General features: G+C 47.7%; 1 protein-coding gene across 3 annotated transcripts in view; it reads right to left on the reverse strand.

Annotated features, from left to right (window-relative positions):
- The window catches only part of LOC117750850 (mitogen-activated protein kinase kinase kinase kinase 4-like), a 75,099-nt gene extending 63,502 nt beyond the window's left edge, over positions 1 to 11,597 (reverse strand). For all 3 annotated transcript variants that reach the window (XM_034562253.1, XM_034562251.1, XM_034562252.1), the window contains exons 1-2: positions 11,219 to 11,597; positions 10,915 to 10,980 (exon numbers count right to left, since the gene is read on the reverse strand). In XM_034562253.1, the coding sequence (XP_034418144.1) occupies positions 10,915 to 10,980; positions 11,219 to 11,275 (123 nt within the window). In that variant the 5' untranslated portion in view covers positions 11,276 to 11,597. The remainder of the gene's footprint in view (positions 1 to 10,914; positions 10,981 to 11,218) is intronic.
- Between the last annotated feature and the right edge of the window lie 9,964 nt (positions 11,598 to 21,561).

Below are 21,561 nucleotides of genomic sequence, written 5' to 3' on the forward strand. Positions count from 1 at the left end.
CGTTGTTGTTGTTTATGTTTTACTTCTGAGTCCCACGGTGTTGTTGTTGTTGTTTATGTTTTACTTCTGAGTCCCACGTTGTTGTTGTTTATGTTTTACACGTTGTTGTTGTTTATGTTTTACTTCTGAGTCCCACGGTGTTGTTGTTTATGTTGTACTTCTTCTGAGTCCCACGGTGTTGTTGTTTATGTTGTACTTCTTCTGAGTCCCACGGTGTTGTTGTTTATGTTGTACTTCTGAGTCCCACGGTGTTGTTGTTTATGTTTTACTTCTGAGTCCCACGTTGTTGTTGTTGTTGTTTATGTTTTACTTCTGAGTCCCACGTTGTTGTTGTTTATGTTTTACTTCTGAGTCCCACGTTGTTGTTGTTTATGTTTTACTTCTGAGTCCCACGGTGTTGTTGTTTATGTTTTACTTCTGAGTCCCACGGTGTTGTTGTTTATGTTTTACTTCTGAGTCCCACGGTGTTGTTGTTTATGTTTTACTTCTGAGTCCCACGGTGTTGTTGTTTATGTTTTACTTCTGAGTCCCACGGTGTTGTTGTTTATGTTGTACTTCTGAGTCCCACGGTGTTGTTGTTTATGTTGTACTTCTGAGTCCCACGTTGTTGTTGTTTATGTTTTACTTCTGAGTCCCACGGTGTTGTTGTTTATGTTTTACTTCTGAGTCCCACGGTGTTGTTGTTTATGTTTTACTTCTGAGTCCCACGGTGTTGTTGTTTATGTTTTACTTCTGAGTCCCACGGTGTTGTTGTTTATGTTTTACTTCTGAGTCCCACGGTGTTGTTGTTTATGTTGTACTTCTGAGTCCCACGGTGTTGTTGTTTATGTTGTACTTCTGAGTCCCACGGTGTTCTTTCTAACCCTAAAAAGTTTTTTTCTTGCTCAGCACAACGTTAACCACGCTACGAAAACTACGAAAGATTATCTTCTATCATCCTCTATAAGAATTCATGTTAAGAGTTCTCAGAAAGCTTCAGGGAAGTCTTGAAATTAAAGAAGGAGAAGAAGAACAAGAAGAAAAAGAAGAAAAAGTCTCCTAGTTTGTTCACGTAAGCAAAAGGTTTTCCTTGGACCACTGAGCCCGATGGAGCGGCCGAGTCCACCGCAGGAATACCCGTGTTAGCTAGCTGCCGGACGTCATTACCCGTGTTAGCTAGCTGCCGGACGTCATTACCCGTGTTAGCTAGCTGCCGGACGTCATTACCCGTGTTAGCTAGCTGCCGGACGTCATTACCCGTGTTAGCTAGCTGCCGGACGTCATTACCCGTGTTAGCTAGCTGCCGGACGTCATTACCCGTGTTAGCTAGCTGCCGGACGTCATTACCCGTGTTAGCTAGCTGCCGGACATCATTACCCGTGTTAGCTAGCTGTCGGACGTCATTACCCGTGTTAGCTAGCTGCCGGACGTCATTACCCGTGTTAGCTAGCTGCCGGACGTCATTACCCGTGTTAGCTAGCTGCCGGACGTCATTACCCGTGTTAGCTAGCTGCCGGACGTCATTAACCGTGTTAGCTAGCTGCCGGACGTCATTAACTGTGTTGGTACCGAGACCCGCCGCTGACCGCACCCCTGGTCCAGAAGAAGAAGCTCATTATTGTCTCTCAACAGCTCATTGCAGACTTAACATTTGAGTGGTATATTTCCAATATATATATATGCCGCCTCTGTTCTGGCCCCGGTTGGCTCGCTGCCCTCTTGCAGCTCCTTCGTGACCCACTCGCTCGTCTTATCTCCGCCGGCTTAACTAAACCTCCGCCCACCGACTCCCCATCAGACCAGAGACTCTGTTTACTTCCTGCTCATAAACAGGAGTTCATCCAAGGGACGGCTGCTTAAAGTCTTATTTAGCAGTGAATGAGGATGACACATTAATACTAATAACTGACACAGATCTCCACAGACTATCAAACATCTGCCTTCTAATTCAGGGACTCTGTGTCGGCGTCAGCAGCTTAAACTATTCATTTCTTTAGCGTAGTTTGGGGACTCAAGCCCTCCCCACTGTGGGTTTGCAGCCTCATTTCTTTTCTAAAAACCCGTCTGAGATGCAGACGATGCCAGTCGGAGCATTGTTGAAGCACGGCTGACTAATCCACGGCCCAAGCTGCTTACAGTCCACCTGCAACCAATCAGAGCCGGGCTAAAGTGCTAAATGAATTAGCTCGTGGGCCCGGCAGTGTTTAGCCTCCCTGCTCTTTGGATTGAGAGGGGAGCGCTAACGGCTAAGCTAACACCCAATTCTCCCTTCTTAAGAGAAACTGTAAAGATATTGTTCCTCTTGGGGATTCAAATATAGAAGGATAAAGTCCTAATGAGGAGATAAGACATGAAAACCTCGAGCATATATATATATATATATATATATATATACACATATATATATATATACATATATATATATATACATATATATATATACACATATACACATATACATATATATATATATACACATATACATATATATATATATATATACACACCGACATATTGCACCGAAAGACCAAGCAGGGAATTCTCTTGCTCCTCCTCATCTTCCTATTCCTCCTGCTGCTATTCTTCCTCTTCCTGCTCCTCCTCCTCCTTTTCTTCCTCCTTTTCTTCCTCCTGTTCCTCCTCCTGCTCCTCTTCTTCCTCCTCTTCCTACTCCCCCTCTTCCTCCTCCTGCTCCTCTTCCTCCTTCTCCTCCTCCCCCTCTTCCTCCTGCTCCTCTTCCTCCTCCTGCTCCTCTTCTTCCTCCTCTTCCTACTCCCCCTCTTCCTCCTCCTGCTCCTCTTCCTCCTTCTCCTCCTCCCCCTCTTCCTCCTCCTGCTCCTCTTCCTCCTCCTGCTCCTCTTCCTACTCCTCCTCCTCTAAAAACAAAGAGTGGGTCAAGCTCAACGTCCTCCTCCTTCTTGGATTCATCCGGGACAGAGACCCTAACCCACTGGAACCTCTTCAAACAGGCCTGTGAGGGGTACTGAGGGGGTTTTGAGGGGAGGGGATCTGGTGAATTCAGGGCCCTGCAATGTCGAGGACTGAAGGTTCCTTGTGAAAGCCGAGTAGAACCAAACAGAACCGAGTCCTAAAACACAGAACCGAGTCCTAAAACACAGCCGGGACTCAATGTGTGAAATAAGAGGTGGTAGCTTTTATGTGTCCAGGTCCTGAACCAGCACCCAGAGTTAAGACCAGGTCCTGAACCACCACCCAGAGTTAAGACCAGGTCCTGAACCAGCACCCAGAGTTAAGACCAGGTCCTGAACCACCACCCAGAGTTAAGACCAGGTCCTGAACCACCACCCAGAGTTAAGACCAGGTCCTGAACCACCACCCAGAGTTAAGACCAGGTCCTGAACCACCACCCAGAGTTAAGACCAGGTCCTGAACCACCACCCAGAGTTAAGACCAGGTCCTGAACCACCACCCAGAGTTAAGACGTCCTTTCCAGTAAGTCCTGGAGGAGGTCTGGAGGTCTGATACCTGAAGCACAGCTACTGTGTTCAGTGATGAGGAGGCTGTGTAGGTCAGGATCCAGGTCCCCGACACACACACACACACACACACACACACTAGCCTGCACCTGCACCTCCTTCTCCTTCTCCTCCTCCTCCTCAATAACATACACACTAGCCTGCACCTCCTTCTCCTACAGCTCCTCCTCCTCAATAACATACACACTAGCCTGCGCCTCCTTCTCCTGCACCTCCTCCTCCTCAATAACATAAACACTAGCCTGCACCTCCTCCTGCAGCTCCTCCTCCTCAGCAACATAAACACTAGCCTGCACCTCCTTCTCCTCCTGCTTCTCCTCAATAACATAAACACTAGCCTGCACCTCCTTCTCCTCCTGCTTCTCCTCAATAACATAATCACTAGCCTGCACCTCCTTCTCCTCCTGCTTCTCCTCAATAACATAATCACTAGCCTGCACCTCCTTCTCCTCCTGCAGCTCCTCAATAACATAAACACTAGCCTGCACCTCCTTCTCCTCCTGCTTCTCCTCAATAACATAAACACTAGCCTGCACCTCCTTCTCCTCCTCAATAACATAAACACTAGCCTGCACCTCCTCCTCCTCAATAACATACACACTAGCCTGCACCTCCTTCTCCTACAGCTCCTCCTCCTCAATAACATACACACTAGCCTGCACCTCCTTCTCCTGCACCTCCTCCTCCTCAATAACATAAACACTAGCCTGCACCTCCTCCTGCAGCTCCTCCTCCTCAGTAACATAAACACTAGCCTGCACCTCCTCCTCCTCAATAACATACACACTAGCCTGCACCTCCTTCTCCTACAGCTCCTCCTCCTCAATAACATACACACTAGCCTGCACCTCCTTCTCCTGCACCTCCTCCTCCTCAATAACATAAACACTAGCCTGCACCTCCTCCTGCAGCTCCTCCTCCTCCTCAGCAACATAAACACTAGCCTGCACCTCCTCCTCCTCCTCCTCCTCTGACTGCAGCCCAACCCCCGGAGTCTGCCCGGCTACAGGAGGAAGTGCCCCCACCGGCTCGAGGCCCAATCAGAGCGCCGGCTTCTGGTCAGCTGGCTGTGGCTCATCGCTGCGGACCAATCGGGCGGCGGGGTCGGCGGTCAGCTGACCGGCTCAGACCGGCTCACGGGCGTTTTGAAGCTAATGAGGCCGTCATCGGCCTGCCAGCTGCCTCCTGTGTTATCACCACGGCAACAAGTGTGTGTGTGTGAGAAAAGGTACACAATGAATAAAGAGGTAAACAAACAACACTGTGTACGACGTGTTATTGATGTTTGTACCACTAATACCAGTTCATTCATGGTCAATTATCAGGAAGTGAACAACTTTATTTGTCTCTGCATGTTATTTTAATAATTCATTTATGAATATTTACGAACATTTGGACTGCAGGTCAGACAGAACTGGACATTTAGAAACGTCATTTTAGGATCTAGTGAATTCTAATGTTGATTTTCAGGATAAACAACAAACAATTGATGTCTACTGAACATTAACAGCATTTCATACGCGTAACAATGATTATGTCTTAGTTTGTGTTTGATTACTTATTAGGAGCATCCTAATTCATCTTCATCAGAACAGTAATCATCAGATTAATTAACGCTGTAAATAAGAAGTGGGCGTGGTCAACAGGACGTCACACCACACACACACACACACACACACACACACACACACACACACACACACACACACACACACACACACACACACACACACACACACACACACACACACACACACACACACACACACACACACACACACACACACACACACACACACACACACACACACGGTTTCATGGTGTAGCTTTGAACTCAAACTTCAATCTGATGTCAAAGACGTCTCCCAAAGTCGTACTCAGGACAGACCCCTCCCCCCCTCCCCCCCCCCCCATTGGCAGCTTTGGTTTCCTCCTCATTTCATTCTCCAGATGGCCACACACAGTAATCACCCCACACACACACACAAATAAATAAATAGCTCAATTAATAGGGACATGAATAAGGAAAATAAAAGGGATGAAACTAAATAAATTAAATTAAAACAAATAAATTAAATTAAATATATTCAGACATGGGATTTATATGCAAAAGCAAATGCATTTTTAAAAATGATTTCTGAACACATATGTGCAGATTTAAATAAACAAATAAATGAGAATAAAATAAAATGATAATGTTTCTTTTATATTTAGTTTTAATTATTTAATGTATTGCTGTTAGCGCACCTAGTGTTGTTAGTGCAGCGTTGCTAATGCAGCTAGTTGTGCTAGTAGTGCAGCTAGTACCAATCCATTAAGGGGGAGACCATGAAACCGGTCTAGAAGCTCTGGACACATCACTGACGCCTTGGAAACACGCTGATCACTCAGATTGAACACCTGTTCAAGGGAAACACGACATGTGAATGTTAACTAAAGACATCAGCATGAAACTTCACTACTGACATTCAGAAAAAACATATTTTGTATTACAAGTTTTCTGAAATGTTATGATTAATTCGACAACTGTGGCATTATCTAACTATATATATATATATATATATATATATATATATATATATATATATATATATATATATATATATATATAACTTGAACTTTCCAGTAAAGACTGCCTTTACCAAGCATATACTGTTGCATGGATTATGCATCCATGTGTTCATTTGCATAAATATCCGGAACAGAAATCAGAACTTTGGATAAAACCAGGTTGTTGATTTGATTGTTTCTGTCAACAGACCTTTAAAAACATGGTGAGCAGCAGTTCCGGAGCTCTGAGGTTAAATCACAGAGAAAACTGCTCCAGTCCTCATCAGAAAGGAAAAGAGGTGATGATATTATAAATTAACTGATATTGATTCTTGAAGGAGTCTAAAATACGTCCACATCAGAACTTTGATTTGCTTCATCCACTGCATAAAGCATGACTACTGTCCCTTTAAGAGCGAGGAGCGAGGCTTTGAAATGAGGGATGGAGGAGCGTCGGTAACTCCTTAGCATCCCTCCTCCTCCTTTCTGTGGGATAAGGAGAACATTGGTGGGGGGTTGATGGGCGGCTGTAATCCCTCAGCAGGACACGGCACAGGCTGGGAGGAAGAGGAGCGAGTCACCAGGATGAAGAACAAAATATTAAAGATGTCCACGTTATTGTTTACTATTTGGTCCCTACAGTTCATCACGTTTATTATTGTAAACACATTATTACACTTTATAAACCTGCTGTTGTTGCTGTTGACTTGGGAGCGATTCTGCATCATATAATGAATGCTATTTTAGCATTTTAGCAATATAATTATATTATAACTCAGCTAAGTGCCTCAAATTATAATGTAAACAATCAGCTGTGTCTTTGTCCATAAACATCCTCAAATGACCCCTCTGGTTGTCGTGGTCTGGCTCCTGTTATGTACGGCGTCGGGTGGAGCAGACAGATGGCTTGTTGTGATGCTGAAGAGACACGAGATGATGAGCCGGTCCATCTTCTCAAAGGAGCAGGAGGAGACATTTGATTTTGATGCTTTGATCCAAGAAATACCATCCACTGGCACCACCCTGCTAGCATCAGCACCTAGCCCCACCCTGCTAGCACCAGCCACTAGCTCCACCCTGCTAGCACCAGCCGTTAGCACCAACATGCTAGCACCACCCTGCTAGCACCAGCCTGCCAGCACTAGCCTGCCAGCACCAGCCACCAGCACCAGCCTGCCAGCACCAGCCTGCCAGCACCAGCCACTAGCACTAGCCTGCCAGCCCCACCCTGCCAGCACCAGCCACTAGCACCAGCCTGCCAGCACCAGCCGTTAGCACCAACATGCTAGCACCACCCTGCTAGCACCAGCCTGCCAGCACTAGCCACCAGCCCCACCCTGCTAGCACCAGCCTGCCAGCACCAGCCACTAGCCCCACCCTGCTAGCACCAGCCACTAGCTCCACCCTGCTAGCACCAGCCGTTAGCACCAACATGCTAGCACCAGCCGTTAGCACCAACATGCTAGCACCAGCCCGCTAGCACCACCCTGCTAGCACCAGCCTGCCAGCACCAGCACCTAGCCCCACCCTGCTAGCACCAGCCGTTAGCACCAACATGCTAGCACCAGCCCGCTAGCACCACCCTGCTAGCACCAGCCTGCCAGCACCAGCACCTAGCCCCACCCTGCTAGCACCAGCCGTTAGCACCAACATGCTAGCACCAGCCCGCTAGCACCACCCTGCTAGCACCAGCCCACTTCAGAGCGCAGCGTTGCAGTTGTAGCGTTGCGTCTGGAAGGGCCTTTGAGTCTCTGCACTTATTTGCAGATCAGATAGTTCCAAGATCTAAATGTGCACATTTCATGTGTGCTTAAGTCGACAAACATGTAGATATTTCTCCAATCCAAAGAGCCCACAGTATTTAAGATGAGTTTACATGCATGACTCAAACTCTGCTTGAAAAACATCCCGTAGATTTACTTCTGCTGCTTTGGTGAGTCTCGGTGGTGTTCGGAGTTAAACTCTCTGGTGGATACGAGTCTCTGAATGCTAAACGTCTTTCAGGAGCAGGAAGAAGCTGTTGTATGACAGCGGTCTGTAGTCTACGAGGGTCATCATGTCTCCTGCTTAGGACAGACGTCCCTTTGTCTGGCTCCTCTTCTTCTGCTTTTAGGTTTCTAACTGCAGCTTAACCGCTCAGCTTTGGGTTCACAGCGTTTGACAGACAGAGAAATGTTTGTTTTAGTGTCGGTTTGCTTGATATTTCCCGGATGGTAAATCAATCATACTTCAATAACTGCTGACGAGCCACAAAACTCAAAAAACTGTGTGACCAAAACTAAAGTCCAGATGGGAAGCGGGGGAAAGGAAAATGGATCATCCAGTAAAAGAAGAAAAAGAAGAGATCTATCTGCTGGTCACATGTTATTAAGAGGTTTGTCGTTAGATGAGACGATGGGAGGGTCGATGAACCAGGTCTTCACTTCCTCTGACTGCATCATGAAGAACGATGCAGGGACCGACTTAGAAGATCAGTTAACGGGACAAGAACCTACAGGCACGCTAGCGGCTAATGCTAATGGCTGCACGCTACAACATGCCAATGTCAAGTAGCTATAATGTTTATACCTCGTCATAGTTACAGCATGCTGACATGTTAGTCATGAGGATTCCGACCTCAGTGTGGAAGGTCAGCGTCCACCGGACAGAGACGACGGGACTGAAGGGTATCAAACCATCCGATGAACACGAGGCTTCATCACGGCGGGCGAGTTTTGAAGTGGAAAACAGATTTGTGGAGATTTCTGATTCTACAGACGAGTGGTTCCTTTAAACAGGGACTAGAGGAAGTCTCGAAGAGTCTCTCTTGTTCTGACGGTCTTGGTTCTGGACGCTTGCTGCCAACATGCTCATTAACGGCGGCACGAGGAACGTCACCGTTAAAAAATCATTCCATAAATACTCTTCCAGACCACTAGTGAAGTTTAATGAATGCATCGTCAGCATTTCATCCAACACCTGCAAACACGGGGTTAAGAGGATTTGCATTGTGAGTAATAGCTTAGCTATTAGCTTGTATAATAATGAGCGTGTGTGTGTAATAAGAAGTGGGTCGGGAACAAAAAAGCGGGGCGACTTCTCCTTTGCTCGAGTTCCCGTTGATGTTATCAGTAACAGAGCTTCTGCTTCTCGTGACTGGAAAGGTCGCGGCGGCTAACGGTGGCTAACACAGGTTAACGCAGGCTAAGGGAGGCTAACGCAGGCTAGCGGTGGCTAACGCAGGCTAAAAGAAAAGTTCCCAGCGGAGACGCAGCTTCACTTCCTGCGCTGGGAACAGGTCACAGCCGACACGCCCAGGATTCCAGTTTGAATAGCCGGAGAGCCGGCGTTGCATGAGTCGGTGTTTTAGTAGCTGTGATCAATAAGGCCGGTATCGTCCAATAAAGCAGGTGTGTGTGTGTGTGTGTGTGTGTGTGTGTGTGTGTGTGTGGACTTAAGGAGGACGCAGTGGTGCAGCAGCAGCTCATAAGACGCGCATGTATCATTCAGTGATGGCTGCTGGAGAGACACCCCAGCTCCTCCTCCTCTTCCTCGAAGAGGACCTGAACAGATCTAATGTAGAGGTCCTCGGTACCTTAAAGGGACATGTTCTATTCTCTTTGACAGTGTGAGGACTTCCTCTCCAACCAGTTTGATTTGTTGGGATCCTTCTCAGCGTGTGAAACCATCACAGCTGTGGTTGGGTCTCAAACGGGTTAAACCATTTCCTCAGAGGGGGATTCCCCGCATGCCGAGTGGTTTCACCCCCGAGGCTTCAAAGATTCCTTCAGCTGAGTTCAGCCTCTTAAATATGACTTTTATTTGTCATATTAAAGTGAATACGTGACAAAACATTTAAAAAGATTTGACAATTGATCAAAGATCTGGAAAAACAATCAGTTTTGACCAATTTTCTGCAGTATTAAAAGGTTTAAGATGTTTTTTGTATCCAGCTGCTAGTAGGTGGGTTTGTGCTCCTGTGCATCCGAGCGTCTTCTCCTCTAACGAAGACAACAACAACAACAACAACAACAACTCAGCTGTATTGACATGCGTGTTGTTGTTGACAGGTCGAAGTGAACAAACTCAGAGCAGTGTTTTGGTTCTCTAGGCTGCAACCCGCCGGTGGAGAGAGAGAGACAACGGTAATAAATGGCATGTAATAAACAGGATTATTGTTTGTGTTATTATTGTAGAATCTATTGCGCAATAAGACGAAGGATTCTTCACCAAATCACTTTTTATTATTTTCTCAGAGCTTTTGCTCCGAATGCTGTTAAATTATAATAAACTCGTGTTTATGGATGAAAATTAGATTAATGAGGTATCTCTCTCTCATATATATATATATATATATATATATATATATATATATATATATATATATATATATATATATATATATATATATATATATATATATATATATATAACCATCTCAAACATGCATCTATTCCAGTGCATCAAAATATGTCCTTTGAAACATGCTGTCCCATTAACAGGGGGACCACACACACACACACACACACACACACACACACACACACAGGTGTGTGTGAGATTGCGCAATGAAACACCGCCCATCCAATGGCGCACAAGCCGGTCAGCGTGGTGAGGAAGGAAGCTGTCATGGACGGACAGGCGATGAAAATAGAGGAGGAAGAGGAGGAAGAGGAGGAAGAAGAGGAAGAAGAGGAAGAGGAAGGACGTCCATGATGGGACAATAGGTGCACCAGGTGATGTTTCCAAGAGAAGAGATAATGAATGGATGTGAAGCAGGAGACCACCAGAGGGATGATGGGGGGGGGGGGGGGGGGGGGGGGGGGGGGGGGGGGGGGGTACATAAATGCATGTTTGTGCTCCAGTTTCCGCCCGTTTCACACACACACACACACACACACACACTAACCTTGTAGACTTGTCCATAGGTTCCATTTCCGACCACTTCCACCAACTCGAATATTCCTGCAGGATCCTGTTTAAGCATAAACAAACAACAACAAATAAATACAGAACACCAAAACAACAACCAGCTTAGGAACCGATCCTGCATCAGTGGACGGGTTCGCTCGATGTCGGCCCTCTTGATATTAGACAAAGACAAGCACCGCAGGGCTGTGAACTACACACCAACGTTATTCGATATTACACACACACACACACACACACACACACACACACACACACACACACACACACACACACACACTCACCCTCAGGGATGCCAGGTCGATGTCCACCAGACTTTTGGCCGGAGACTCGTTCGCCATTTTTGGTGGAAAAGCGGAGATCAATCACGGGCTAGCGGCGGCGTGCTCGGTGTCCTTCAGGCGGACGCAGCGCGGCTCATGGCGGCCGGTTGAGGGTTTGAATCCCGCTCGTGATGGACTTTTATATCCGAGGCACGTGTTCTTCTTCCTCCCTCGTTGTAATCCCGAGCAGACGCTCCGCCGATGCGACCCACCGACTACCGGAGCAGGCTGTTCGAGGCTACCGCCCTCTCTCTCTGGCTCTTTCCCGGTGCCCGTGAACGTCTCTCTGCCTGTAGTCTCCTCTCTCCCCCACGCTTATCAGTGAACCTCTCTCTCTCTCTCTCTCTCTCTCTCTCTCTCTCTCTCTCTCTCTCTCTCTCTCTCTCTCTCTCTCTCTCTCTCTCTCTCTCTCTCTCTCTCTCTCTCTCTCTCTCTCTCTCTCTCTCTCCATTCTCAGCCCTCTCTCGCCATCTCTTTCCCAGTGTCAGTGAACGTCTCTCTGCCTGTATTCTCCTCTCTTTCCCAGTGTCAGTGAACGTCTCTCTGCCTGTATTCTCCTCTCTTTCCCAGTGTCAGTGAACGTCTCTCTGCCTGTATTCTCCTCTCTTTCCCAGTGTCAGTGAACGTCTCTCTGCCTGTATTCTCCTCTCTTTCCCAGTGTCAGTGAACGTCTCTCGCCCTCTCCAACAGGGCCTGCCCGAGACTTTCTGGGGGCCTCAGCACAGTTTGATTCCCCCCCACATGTGCCTCTTTAATAATAATAATAATAATAATCTCTGTTTGTCCTTTACATTTCATACAGTATATGTAGATCAAAGTACATTTGAACAATAAGATAAAAACATAAAATCTTCCTTTTACAGATAAAAATAAATAAAAGTGGGAGGAAGAAAGCTTTTTCTTTTCTTTACATTTTAACCATAATTGAAAAATGTAAAAAGATGGGGGGGGGGGAATGGAAATTTAAAATGGAAAAAATTAATTGAATAACTGAATAAAAGTGAGACATAAAAGTGTTTAAAACAATAAAATAAAATATCAGTTGATGATAGTGTCTGTATGGATGTAGAGATATATATATATATATACATATAGATATATGTTTATAGATAGATATATGTTTATACATCTATATATATGGATATAGATAGTTATATGTATTTATATATGTATTTATATATCTATATAGATATATGTATAGATATATCCTCTCTCTCTTCTGTTGTCTTCCTCTGTCTCGCCGTCATTTAGAGCTTGTTAAATGGAACCAGTGATGAATATTTCAGTATCACGTCACTGACGCTCTGCTGGAGGCCGTGAAACCAGACAGGAGGCCTCACATCGCTGAGACCTTCCAGATTATCTCATGAGCCCCCTGTGGACTAAAGTGGTAGTGTTGGTTCTGGTGCCCCCTGTGGACTAAAGTGGTAGTGTTGGTTCTGGTGCCCCCTGTGGACTAAAGTGGTAGTGTTGGTTCTGGCGCCCCCTGTGGACTAAAGTGGTAGTGTTGGTTCTGGTGCCCCCTGTGGACTAAAGTGGTAGTGTTGGTTCTGGGGCCCCCTGTGGACTAAAGTGGTAGTGTTGGTTCTGGTGCCCCCTGTGGACTAAAGTGGTAGTGTTGGTTCTGGTGCCCCCTGTGGACTAAAGTGGTAGTGTTGGTTCTGGCGCCCCCTGTGGACTAAAGTGGTAGTGTTGGTTCTGGTGCCCCCTGTGGACTAAAGTGGTAGTGTTGGTTCTGGTGCCCCCTGTGGACTAAAGTGGTAGTGTTGGTTCTGGCGCCCCCTGTGGACTAAAGTGGTAGTGTTGGTTCTGGTGCCCCCTGTGGACTAAAGTGGTAGTGTTGGTTCTGGTGCCCCCTGTGGACTAAAGTGGTAGTGTTGGTTCTGGTGCCCCCTGTGGACTAAAGTGGTAGTGTTGGTTCTGGTGCCCCCTGTGGACTAAAGTGGTAGTGTTGGTTCTGGTGCCCCCTGTGGACTAAAGTGGTAGTGTTGGTTCTGGCGCCCCCTGTGGACTAAAGTGGTAGTGTTGGTTCTGGTGCCCCCTGTGGACTAAAGTGGTAGTGTTGGTTCTGGGGCCCCCTGTGGACTAAAGTGGTAGTGTTGGTTCTGGTGCCCCCTGTGGACTAAAGTGGTAGTGTTGGTTCTGGTGCCCCCTGTGGACTAAAGTGGTAGTGTTGGTTCTGGCGCCCCCTGTGGACTAAAGTGGTAGTGTTGGTTCTGGTGCCCCCTGTGGACTAAAGTGGTAGTGTTGGTTCTGGTGCCCCCTGTGGACTAAAGTGGTAGTGTTGGTTCTGGCGCCCCCTGTGGACTAAAGTGGTAGTGTTGGTTCTGGTGCCCCCTGTGGACTAAAGTGGTAGTGTTGGTTCTGGTGCCCCCTGTGGACTAAAGTGGTAGTGTTGGTTCTGGTGCCCCCTGTGGACTAAAGTGGTAGTGTTGGTTCTGGGGCCCCCTGTGGACTAAAGTGGTAGTGTTGGTTCTGGTGCCCCCTGTGGACTAAAGTGGTAGTGTTGGTTCTGGTGCCCCCTGTGGACTAAAGTGGTAGTGTTGGTTCTGGTGCCCCCTGTGGACTAAAGTGGTAGTGTTGGTTCTGGTGCCCCCTGTGGACTAAAGTGGTAGTGTTGGTTCTGGGGCCCCCTGTGGACTAAAGTCGTAGTGTTGGTTCTGGTGCCCCCTGTGGACTAAAGTGGTAGTGTTGGTTCTGGTGCCACCTGTAAGAATAACTACAGAACCAGACCATCTTCTCTCTGGCGGTCTGTTTACTGATAGACATCTATAAAGGACCAGGACTACACAGCGGTCTATAGAGGACCAGGACTAACTTAAGGTTTATAGAGGACATATTAGACCTGAACATGTTAGACCTGGACATGTTAGACCTGAACATGTTAGACCTGAACATGTTAGACCTGAACATGTTAGACTGGACATGTTAGACCTGAACATGTTAGACTGGACATGTTAGACCTGAACATGTTAGACTGGACATGTTAGACCTGAACATGTTAGACTGGACATGTTAGACCTGGACATGTTAGACCTGAACATGTTAGACTGGACATGTTAGACCTGAACATGTTAGACTGGACATGTTAGACCTGAACATGTTAGACCTGGACATATTAGACCTGAACATGTTAGACCTGGACATGTTAGACTGGACATGTTAGACCTGGACATGTTAGACCTGAACATGTTAGACCTGGACATGTTAGACTGGACATGTTAGACCTGAACATGTTAGACCTGGACATGTTAGACTGGACATGTTAGACCTGGACATGTTAGACCTGGACATGTTAGACCTAGTAGGACCGAATCATCATTTAAAAATATAAAGATGAATAAACCAGAGAATAAATAAATGTGGAAATACAATATTCATGATTTTCACATGCATTTGTTTCTGTATTATTTCTGTAAGTATTCATATGTAAAAGTATTTATTTAATTTTTTTAATTTGATTTCGCTTTTCCTTATATTTTCTTTTTCTACTTTTATTTCTCGTTACATTTCTATTTTTTGTATAAACCTATTAATTTTATTAATTTATTTACATACATACTTCACCGCGACCCGACCCCGGATAAGCGGGTGATAATGGATGGATGGATGGATGGACATACATACTTATTCGTTATTTAATCTTCTTTATACAACAGACTGGGGTCCATCACCTAAAGATGTCTGCCTCTCTCCTCAGTGTGAACCCTGAAGAAACCTCTCTGACCGCCACTGCCCCCCTGTGGCTAACAGGCGCCACTGCGTCCTACAGCAGTTGCCCAGCAACAGTCACTCTGAGCTCATCTCCCAAATGTCTGCCACGAGCTTTCATCTGAGAGTGTTTCTAGTTTCTTTTGGGGAGTCGTTTATATCACAACTGTGATATTTAATGAAAAATAAACATAAAAGATGAATTTGACTGATGATATTGTGGATTACAGACATTCAAAAGGCTCCACCAGAGATGCCAAGCCTCTCTTTGTTGTTGTTGTTGTTGTTGTTGTTGTTGTGCATCTCTGTGGTTTTGTGTCTGTCCATTTTGTTAGTTTTGGTCTGCTTGTTCTTATTTATTCTGTGGTTGTCTTTCTGTCGTCACTTTGTATCTTTATGCAAGAAGTCTCTTAGTAGCTTTGTGTCTTTGTAGTTGTTGTGTGTCTCTTTAGTAGCTTTGTGTCTTTGTAGTTGTTGTCTCTTTAGTAGCTTTGTGTCTTTGTAGTTGTTGTGTGTCTCTTTAGTAGCTTTGTGTCTTTGTAGTTGTTGTCTCTTTAGTAGCTTTGTGTCTTTGTAGTTGTTGTGTGTCTCTTTAGTAGCTTTGTGTCTTTGTAGTTGTTGTCTCTTTAGTAGCTTTGTGTCTTTGTAGTTGTTTTGTGTCTCTTTGTAGTAGCTTTGTGTCTCTTTGTAGTTGTTTTGTGTCTCTTTGTAGTAGCTTTGTGTCTCTTTGTAGTCGTTCTGTGACTAATTGGTTGTTTGACTAAATGATTAACAGACTTAATCCATCGATATTGTGCTATACAAAATAAACTGAATTGAAAATTGTGTGTCTCTTTGTTGCCGTTTTATGTCTTTGTCGTCTTTGTGACTAATTGGTTGTTTTGCGTCTCCGTAGTATTTGACCTGTTTATGTTTATGGTCTGCATTATTACCAGAGAACTGAGGAACATATTGAGCTCATAACAAACTTCTAGAAGTGTTGGAACATAAATAACGGAGCATGTGATCTGTGTTGATGAGGATGTTTCTCCTCAACAACAACAACAGGAAGCAGCTGCCACAGAAACCAACACAAAGGGAACAGAATATGATTTTGACTTTATTTGCAATAAAAAAGGTATAAGATCTCCCTTTACAAATATAGCAGGGAAACGCAGCACGTTGTGAACGCAGTGAGTCACAACCCTCTGGAAGGAACGATGGATTTAAACGCACGCTAAGAATGCAACAGACAAAAGAACTGTTGAAGTTCACATTCAGTGTTTCTCATCCAAACAAATCCAATCCTCAGAAGAAAAGAGTTCGAAGCGTGTTAGTTGAGTGATACTGGCTATATTTATTTTTCCTCAGGGAAAGCGGGGTAGCGGGGTGTAGAGTTCACAGGGTAGTGTGTGGTATGAGAGCAGGTAGAGGGGTTCACGGGGTAGTGTGTGGTATGAGAGCGGGTAGAGGGGTTCACGGGGTAGTGTGTGGTATGAGAGCGGGTAGAGGGGTGTAGAGTTCACGGGGTAGTGTGTGGTATGAGAGTTGTCTAGAGGGGTGTAGAGTTCACGGGTGTAGAGTTCACGGGGTAGTGTGTGGTATGAGAGCAGGTAGCGGGGTGTAGGGTTCATGGGGTAGTGTGGGGTATGAGAGCAGGTAGCGGGGTGTAGGGTTCATGGGGTAGTGTGGGGTATGAGAGCAGGTAGAGGGGTGTAGAGTTCACGGGGTAGTGTGGGGTATGAGAGTGGGTAGAGGGGTGTAGGGTTCATGGGGTAGTGTGGGCTATGAGAGTGGGTAGAGGGGTGTAGGGTTCATGGGGTAGTGTGGGGTATGAGTGGGTAGAGGGGTGTAGGGTTCATGGGGTAGTGTGGGCTATGAGAGCGGGTAGAGGGGTGTAGGGTTCATGGGGTAGTGTGGGGTATGAGAGCAGGTAGAGGGGTGTATGGTTCATGGGGTAGTGTGGGGTATGAGAGCGGGTAGAGGGGTGTAGGGTTCATGGGGTAGTGTGGGGTATGAGAGCGGGTAGAGGGGTGTAGGGTTCATGGGGTAGTGTGGGGTATGAGAGCAGGTAGAGGGGTGTAGGGTTCATGGGGTAGTGTGGGGTATGAGAGCGGGTAGAGGGGTGTAGGGTTCATGGGGTAGTGTGGGGTATGAGAGCGGGTAGAGGGGTGTAGGGTTCATGGGGTAGTGTGGGGTATGAGAGCGGGTAGAGGGGTGTAGGGTTCATGGGGTAGTGTGGGGTATGAGAGCGGGTAGAGGGGTGTAAAGTTCACGGGGTAGTGTGGGGGTATGAGAGCAGGTAGAGGGGTGTAGGGTTCATGGGGTAGTGTGGGGTATGAGAGCGGGTAGAGGGGTGTAAAGTTCACGGGGTAGTGTGGGGGTATGAGAGCAGGTAGAGGGGTGTAGGGTTCATGGGGTAGTGTGGGGTATGAGAGCAGGTAGAGGGGTGTAGGGTTCATGGGGTAGTGTGGGGTATGAGAGCGGGTAGAGGGGTTCACGGGGTAGTGTGTGTGGGTTAGCGGGGTGTAGTGTGTGTTTGTGTCGGCGTGCTAAGCGCTAGCATGGGGCTGCACTCTTTAACGAGGAAACACGGGATTAGAATCTCGCCCGTGTTCCCTTGGTCATCTTCTTGGAGAGCATCAGCAAGGTCGACGCGGTGGTGGAGAGACGGGGTCGTGGTGTTCGACACGCACGTCCCGTCTCTCCACTGTTCACTCGGTGAGGGTGACGGTGGCGAACGTGCCGCCGTTTGTTAACGACGAGATATTAGTGGGGGAACTGTCCAGGTACGGGAGGGTTATTTCCCAGGTGAGGAAGCTGTCCTCTGGGTGCAGGTCTCCGCTCCTAAGGCACGTGGTGTCTCACCGGAGACAGCTGTTCATGGTCGTCAACGACAGGAACGAGGTCTTGAACGTCTCATTCAGAGTGAGAGCGGATGGTTGTGTGTATGTCTGTTACGCGACATCAGACGACATGAGGTGTTTTAGTTGGGAGGGACACCAGAGCAGGGCCTGTCCTCAGAAGACATCTGGTGGACAGGACGGCGCCGAGGGGAACCCGACCGAGAGAGACACAGAGGAGGACGGAGGGGACAAGGAGGGAGGCCAGGAGCAACAACGGGAGGAGGAGGAAGAGAGGGCAGAGGTGGTCCACCAGGTGGGAGAAGAGAGGGCAGAGGTGGTCCAGGAAGTGGAGGAGAGGGTAGAGGTGGTCCACCAGGTGGGGGATGAGGGGGCAGGGAAGGAAAAATGTGGGCAGGAGGCGGATGTCGTGTTGATGGACGGTGAGGTTGACATGGCGGAGGATGAGGAGAAGAGTCAGGTTCACCATCTGAAGGGGAAGAGTAGGGAGGACGAGGAAAGCTCACAGGCCAAGAAGGGAGCTTCGGGCAAAGGGGACGAGGAGTCTGAGTCCAGTATGGAGGAGGACTCCTACTCTGATGTAGAGGGTGATTCCTCTGATGATGTTGAGGAGCGCCCAGGAGTGTACAGCGTGGGCAGAAGGGGGTTTCTTGGTAGGACTAAGAACCAGAGGGTTTTGCTAGAGGACCACTTCTCTGACATGCCGAGGCTTGCTAGGTCTATTCGGCTCCACATGGCCGGTAAAGCCGTGGAAAGCTTTACAGATCAGGAGGGCTACAGGTTGAGGAAGATAGCGCAGAACATTAATAAAGTGCTAAAGGAGTTTGAGCAGTATTTGGCACGCGGGGCCCGAGTTCCAGAGGAGCGACCTGAGGAGACAGAGGTGGCCGGTCCTGGACTGGGAGGCGTGTCGGCGGTGGCTTCCCTGCTCGGAGGACGAGACGGAGATGCTGCAGGAGGAGAAGGACGAGATGGAGATGCTGCAGGAGGAGAAGGACGAAGAGGAAACGACTCCATAGAGACTCAAAGCTGAGTGGGGTCTCAGGACCACCTCTCAGGGACACAAATGGTGCTCAAAAACGCCAGCGAGCCGACACTGAAGGCAAAAGCCTTTAGTTGTTGTTTTTGGATTTATGTGTTGTTTTATTTGTTTTATGTAAAATAACTCTCTCTCACTCTCTGGTGAGAGAAGGTGATAAAAGCCACTAAAAAATAATTTAAAATGTCCATATTGTACCGTTCCATTATTATTGTGCAACATTCAACCCGCTTCCTTCACAGTGGACTCATGTTTCAAGCTTCTCAATTGATCAACAGCATGTTAGTGTTTCGTGTTCTGGAGAGAAACATCGAATACAAACGTACAAAAGAAGTAGTCGCATGACAGCGTGCATGTAAGCGCATCAGAGAAGAGGGTGAAATGCTCCTTAAATAAACACTTAAAAGGCCTCAGAGTTACATTGATATGCAGGTACTCCAACATTAGACTTCACCACACACTTAGGGGCAGAGAGAGAGAGAGAGAGAGAGAGAAAGAAAGAGAGAGAGACAAAAGAACACAAAAAGAAGAAGGAGAAAGTATACAATCAGCCCCTTTAACTCCGTCCCAGAGATCTGCTACAACAGGACGACGCTCCACATCAACTGAATCTTGCAGGACACATTTCTCTCAAACGCACTTTAATTTCATCCGAGTACGGCATCGGTTTCTAGTGTGAGACAGTCTGAGGTACACGCCCACCGGCAGGTAGAGAAAGCTCAGGTTTCTAGTGTGAGACAGTCTGAGGTACACGCCTACCGGCAGGTAGAGATAGCTCAGGTTTCTAGTGTCACCAGACAGTCCGAGGTACACGCCCACCTGCAGGTAGAGAAAGCTCAGGTTTCTAGTGTGAGACAGTCTGAGGTACACGCCCACCGGCAGGTAGAGAAAGCTCAGGTTTCTAGTGTGAGACAGACTGAGGTACACGCCCACCGGCAGGTAGAGAAAGCTCAGGTCTCTAGTGTGAGACAGTCTGAGGTACACGCCCACCGGCAGGTAGAGAAAGCTCAGGTTTCTAGTGTGAGACAGACTGAGGTACACGCCCACCGGCAGGTAGAGAAAGCTCAGGTTTCTAGTGCGAGACAGTCTGAGGTACACGCCCACCTGCAGGTAGAGAAAGCTCAGGTTTCTAGTGTGAGACAGACTGAGGTACACGCCCACCGGCAGGTAGAGAAAGCTCAGGTTTCTAGTGTGAGACAGACTGAGGTACACGCCCACCGGCAGGTAGAGAAAGCTCAGGTCTCTAGTGTGAGACAGTCTGAGGTACACGCCCACCGGCAGGTAGAGAAAGCTCAGGTTTCTAGTGTGAGACAGACTGAGGTACACGCCCACCGGCAGGTAGAGAAAGCTCAGGTCTCTAGTGTGAGACAGACTGAGGTACACGCCCACCGGCAGGTAGAGAAAGCTCAGGTCTCTAGTGTGAGACAGTCTGAGGTACACGCCCACCGGCAGGTAGAGAAAGCTCAGGTTTCTAGTGTGAGACAGACTGAGGTACACGCCCACCGGCAGGTAGAGAAAGCTCAGGTCTCTAGTGTGAGACAGTCTGAGGTACACGCCCACCGGCAGGTAGAGAAAGCTCAGGTTTCTAGTGTGAGACAGACTGAGGTACACGCCCACCGGCAGGTAGAGAAAGCTCAGGTTTCTAGTGCGAGACAGTCTGAGGTACACGCCCACCGGCAGGTAGAGAAAGCTCAGGTTTCTAGTGTCACCAGACAGTCTGAGGTACACGCCCACCTGCAGGTAGAGAAAGCTCAGGTTTCTAGTGTCACCAGACAGTCTGAGGTACACGCCCACCGGCAGGTAGAGAAAGCTCAGGTTTCTAGTGTGAGACAGTCTGAGGTACACGCCCACCTGCAGGTAGAGAAAGCTCAGGTTTCTAGTGTGAGACAGTCTGAGGTACACGCCTACCGGCAGGTAGAGATAGCTCAGGTTTCTAGTGTCACCAGACAGTCCGAGGTACACGCCCACCTGCAGGTAGAGAAAGCTCAGGTTTCTAGTGTGAGACAGTCTGAGGTACACGCCCACCTGCAGGTAGAGAAAGCTCAGGTTTCTAGTGTGAGACAGTCTGAGGTACACGCCCACCGGCAGGTAGAGAAAGCTCAGGTTTCTAGTGTGAGACAGTCTGAGGTACACGCCCACCTGCAGGTAGAGAAAGCTCAGGTTTCTAGTGTGAGACAGACTGAGGTACACGCCCACCGGCAGGTAGAGAAAGCTCAGGTCTCTAGTGTGAGACAGTCTGAGGTACACGCCCACCGGCAGGTAGAGAAAGCTCAGGTTTCTAGTGTGAGACAGACTGAGGTACACGCCCACCGGCAGGTAGAGAAAGCTCAGGTTTCTAGTGTGAGACAGACTGAGGTACACGCCCACCGGCAGGTAGAGAAAGCTCAGGTTTCTAGTGCGAGACAGTCTGAGGTACACGCCCACCTGCAGGTAGAGAAAGCTCAGGTTTCTAGTGCGAGACAGTCTGAGGTACACGCCCACCGGCAGGTAGAGAAAGCTCAGGTTTCTAGTGTCACCAGACAGTCCGAGGTACACGCCCACCGGCAGGTAGAGAAAGCTCAGGTTTCTAGTGTGAGACAGTCTGAGGTACACGCCCACCGGCAGGTAGAGAAAGCTCAGGTTTATAGTGTCACCAGACAGTCTGAGGTACACGCCCACCGGCAGGTAGAGAAAGCTCAGGTTTCTAGTGTCACCAGACAGTCCGAGGTACA

The sequence above is a fragment of the Cyclopterus lumpus genome, chromosome 21 (genome assembly GCF_009769545.1).
Source record: "Cyclopterus lumpus isolate fCycLum1 chromosome 21, fCycLum1.pri, whole genome shotgun sequence".
Taxonomy (NCBI): Eukaryota; Metazoa; Chordata; class Actinopteri; order Perciformes; family Cyclopteridae; genus Cyclopterus; species Cyclopterus lumpus.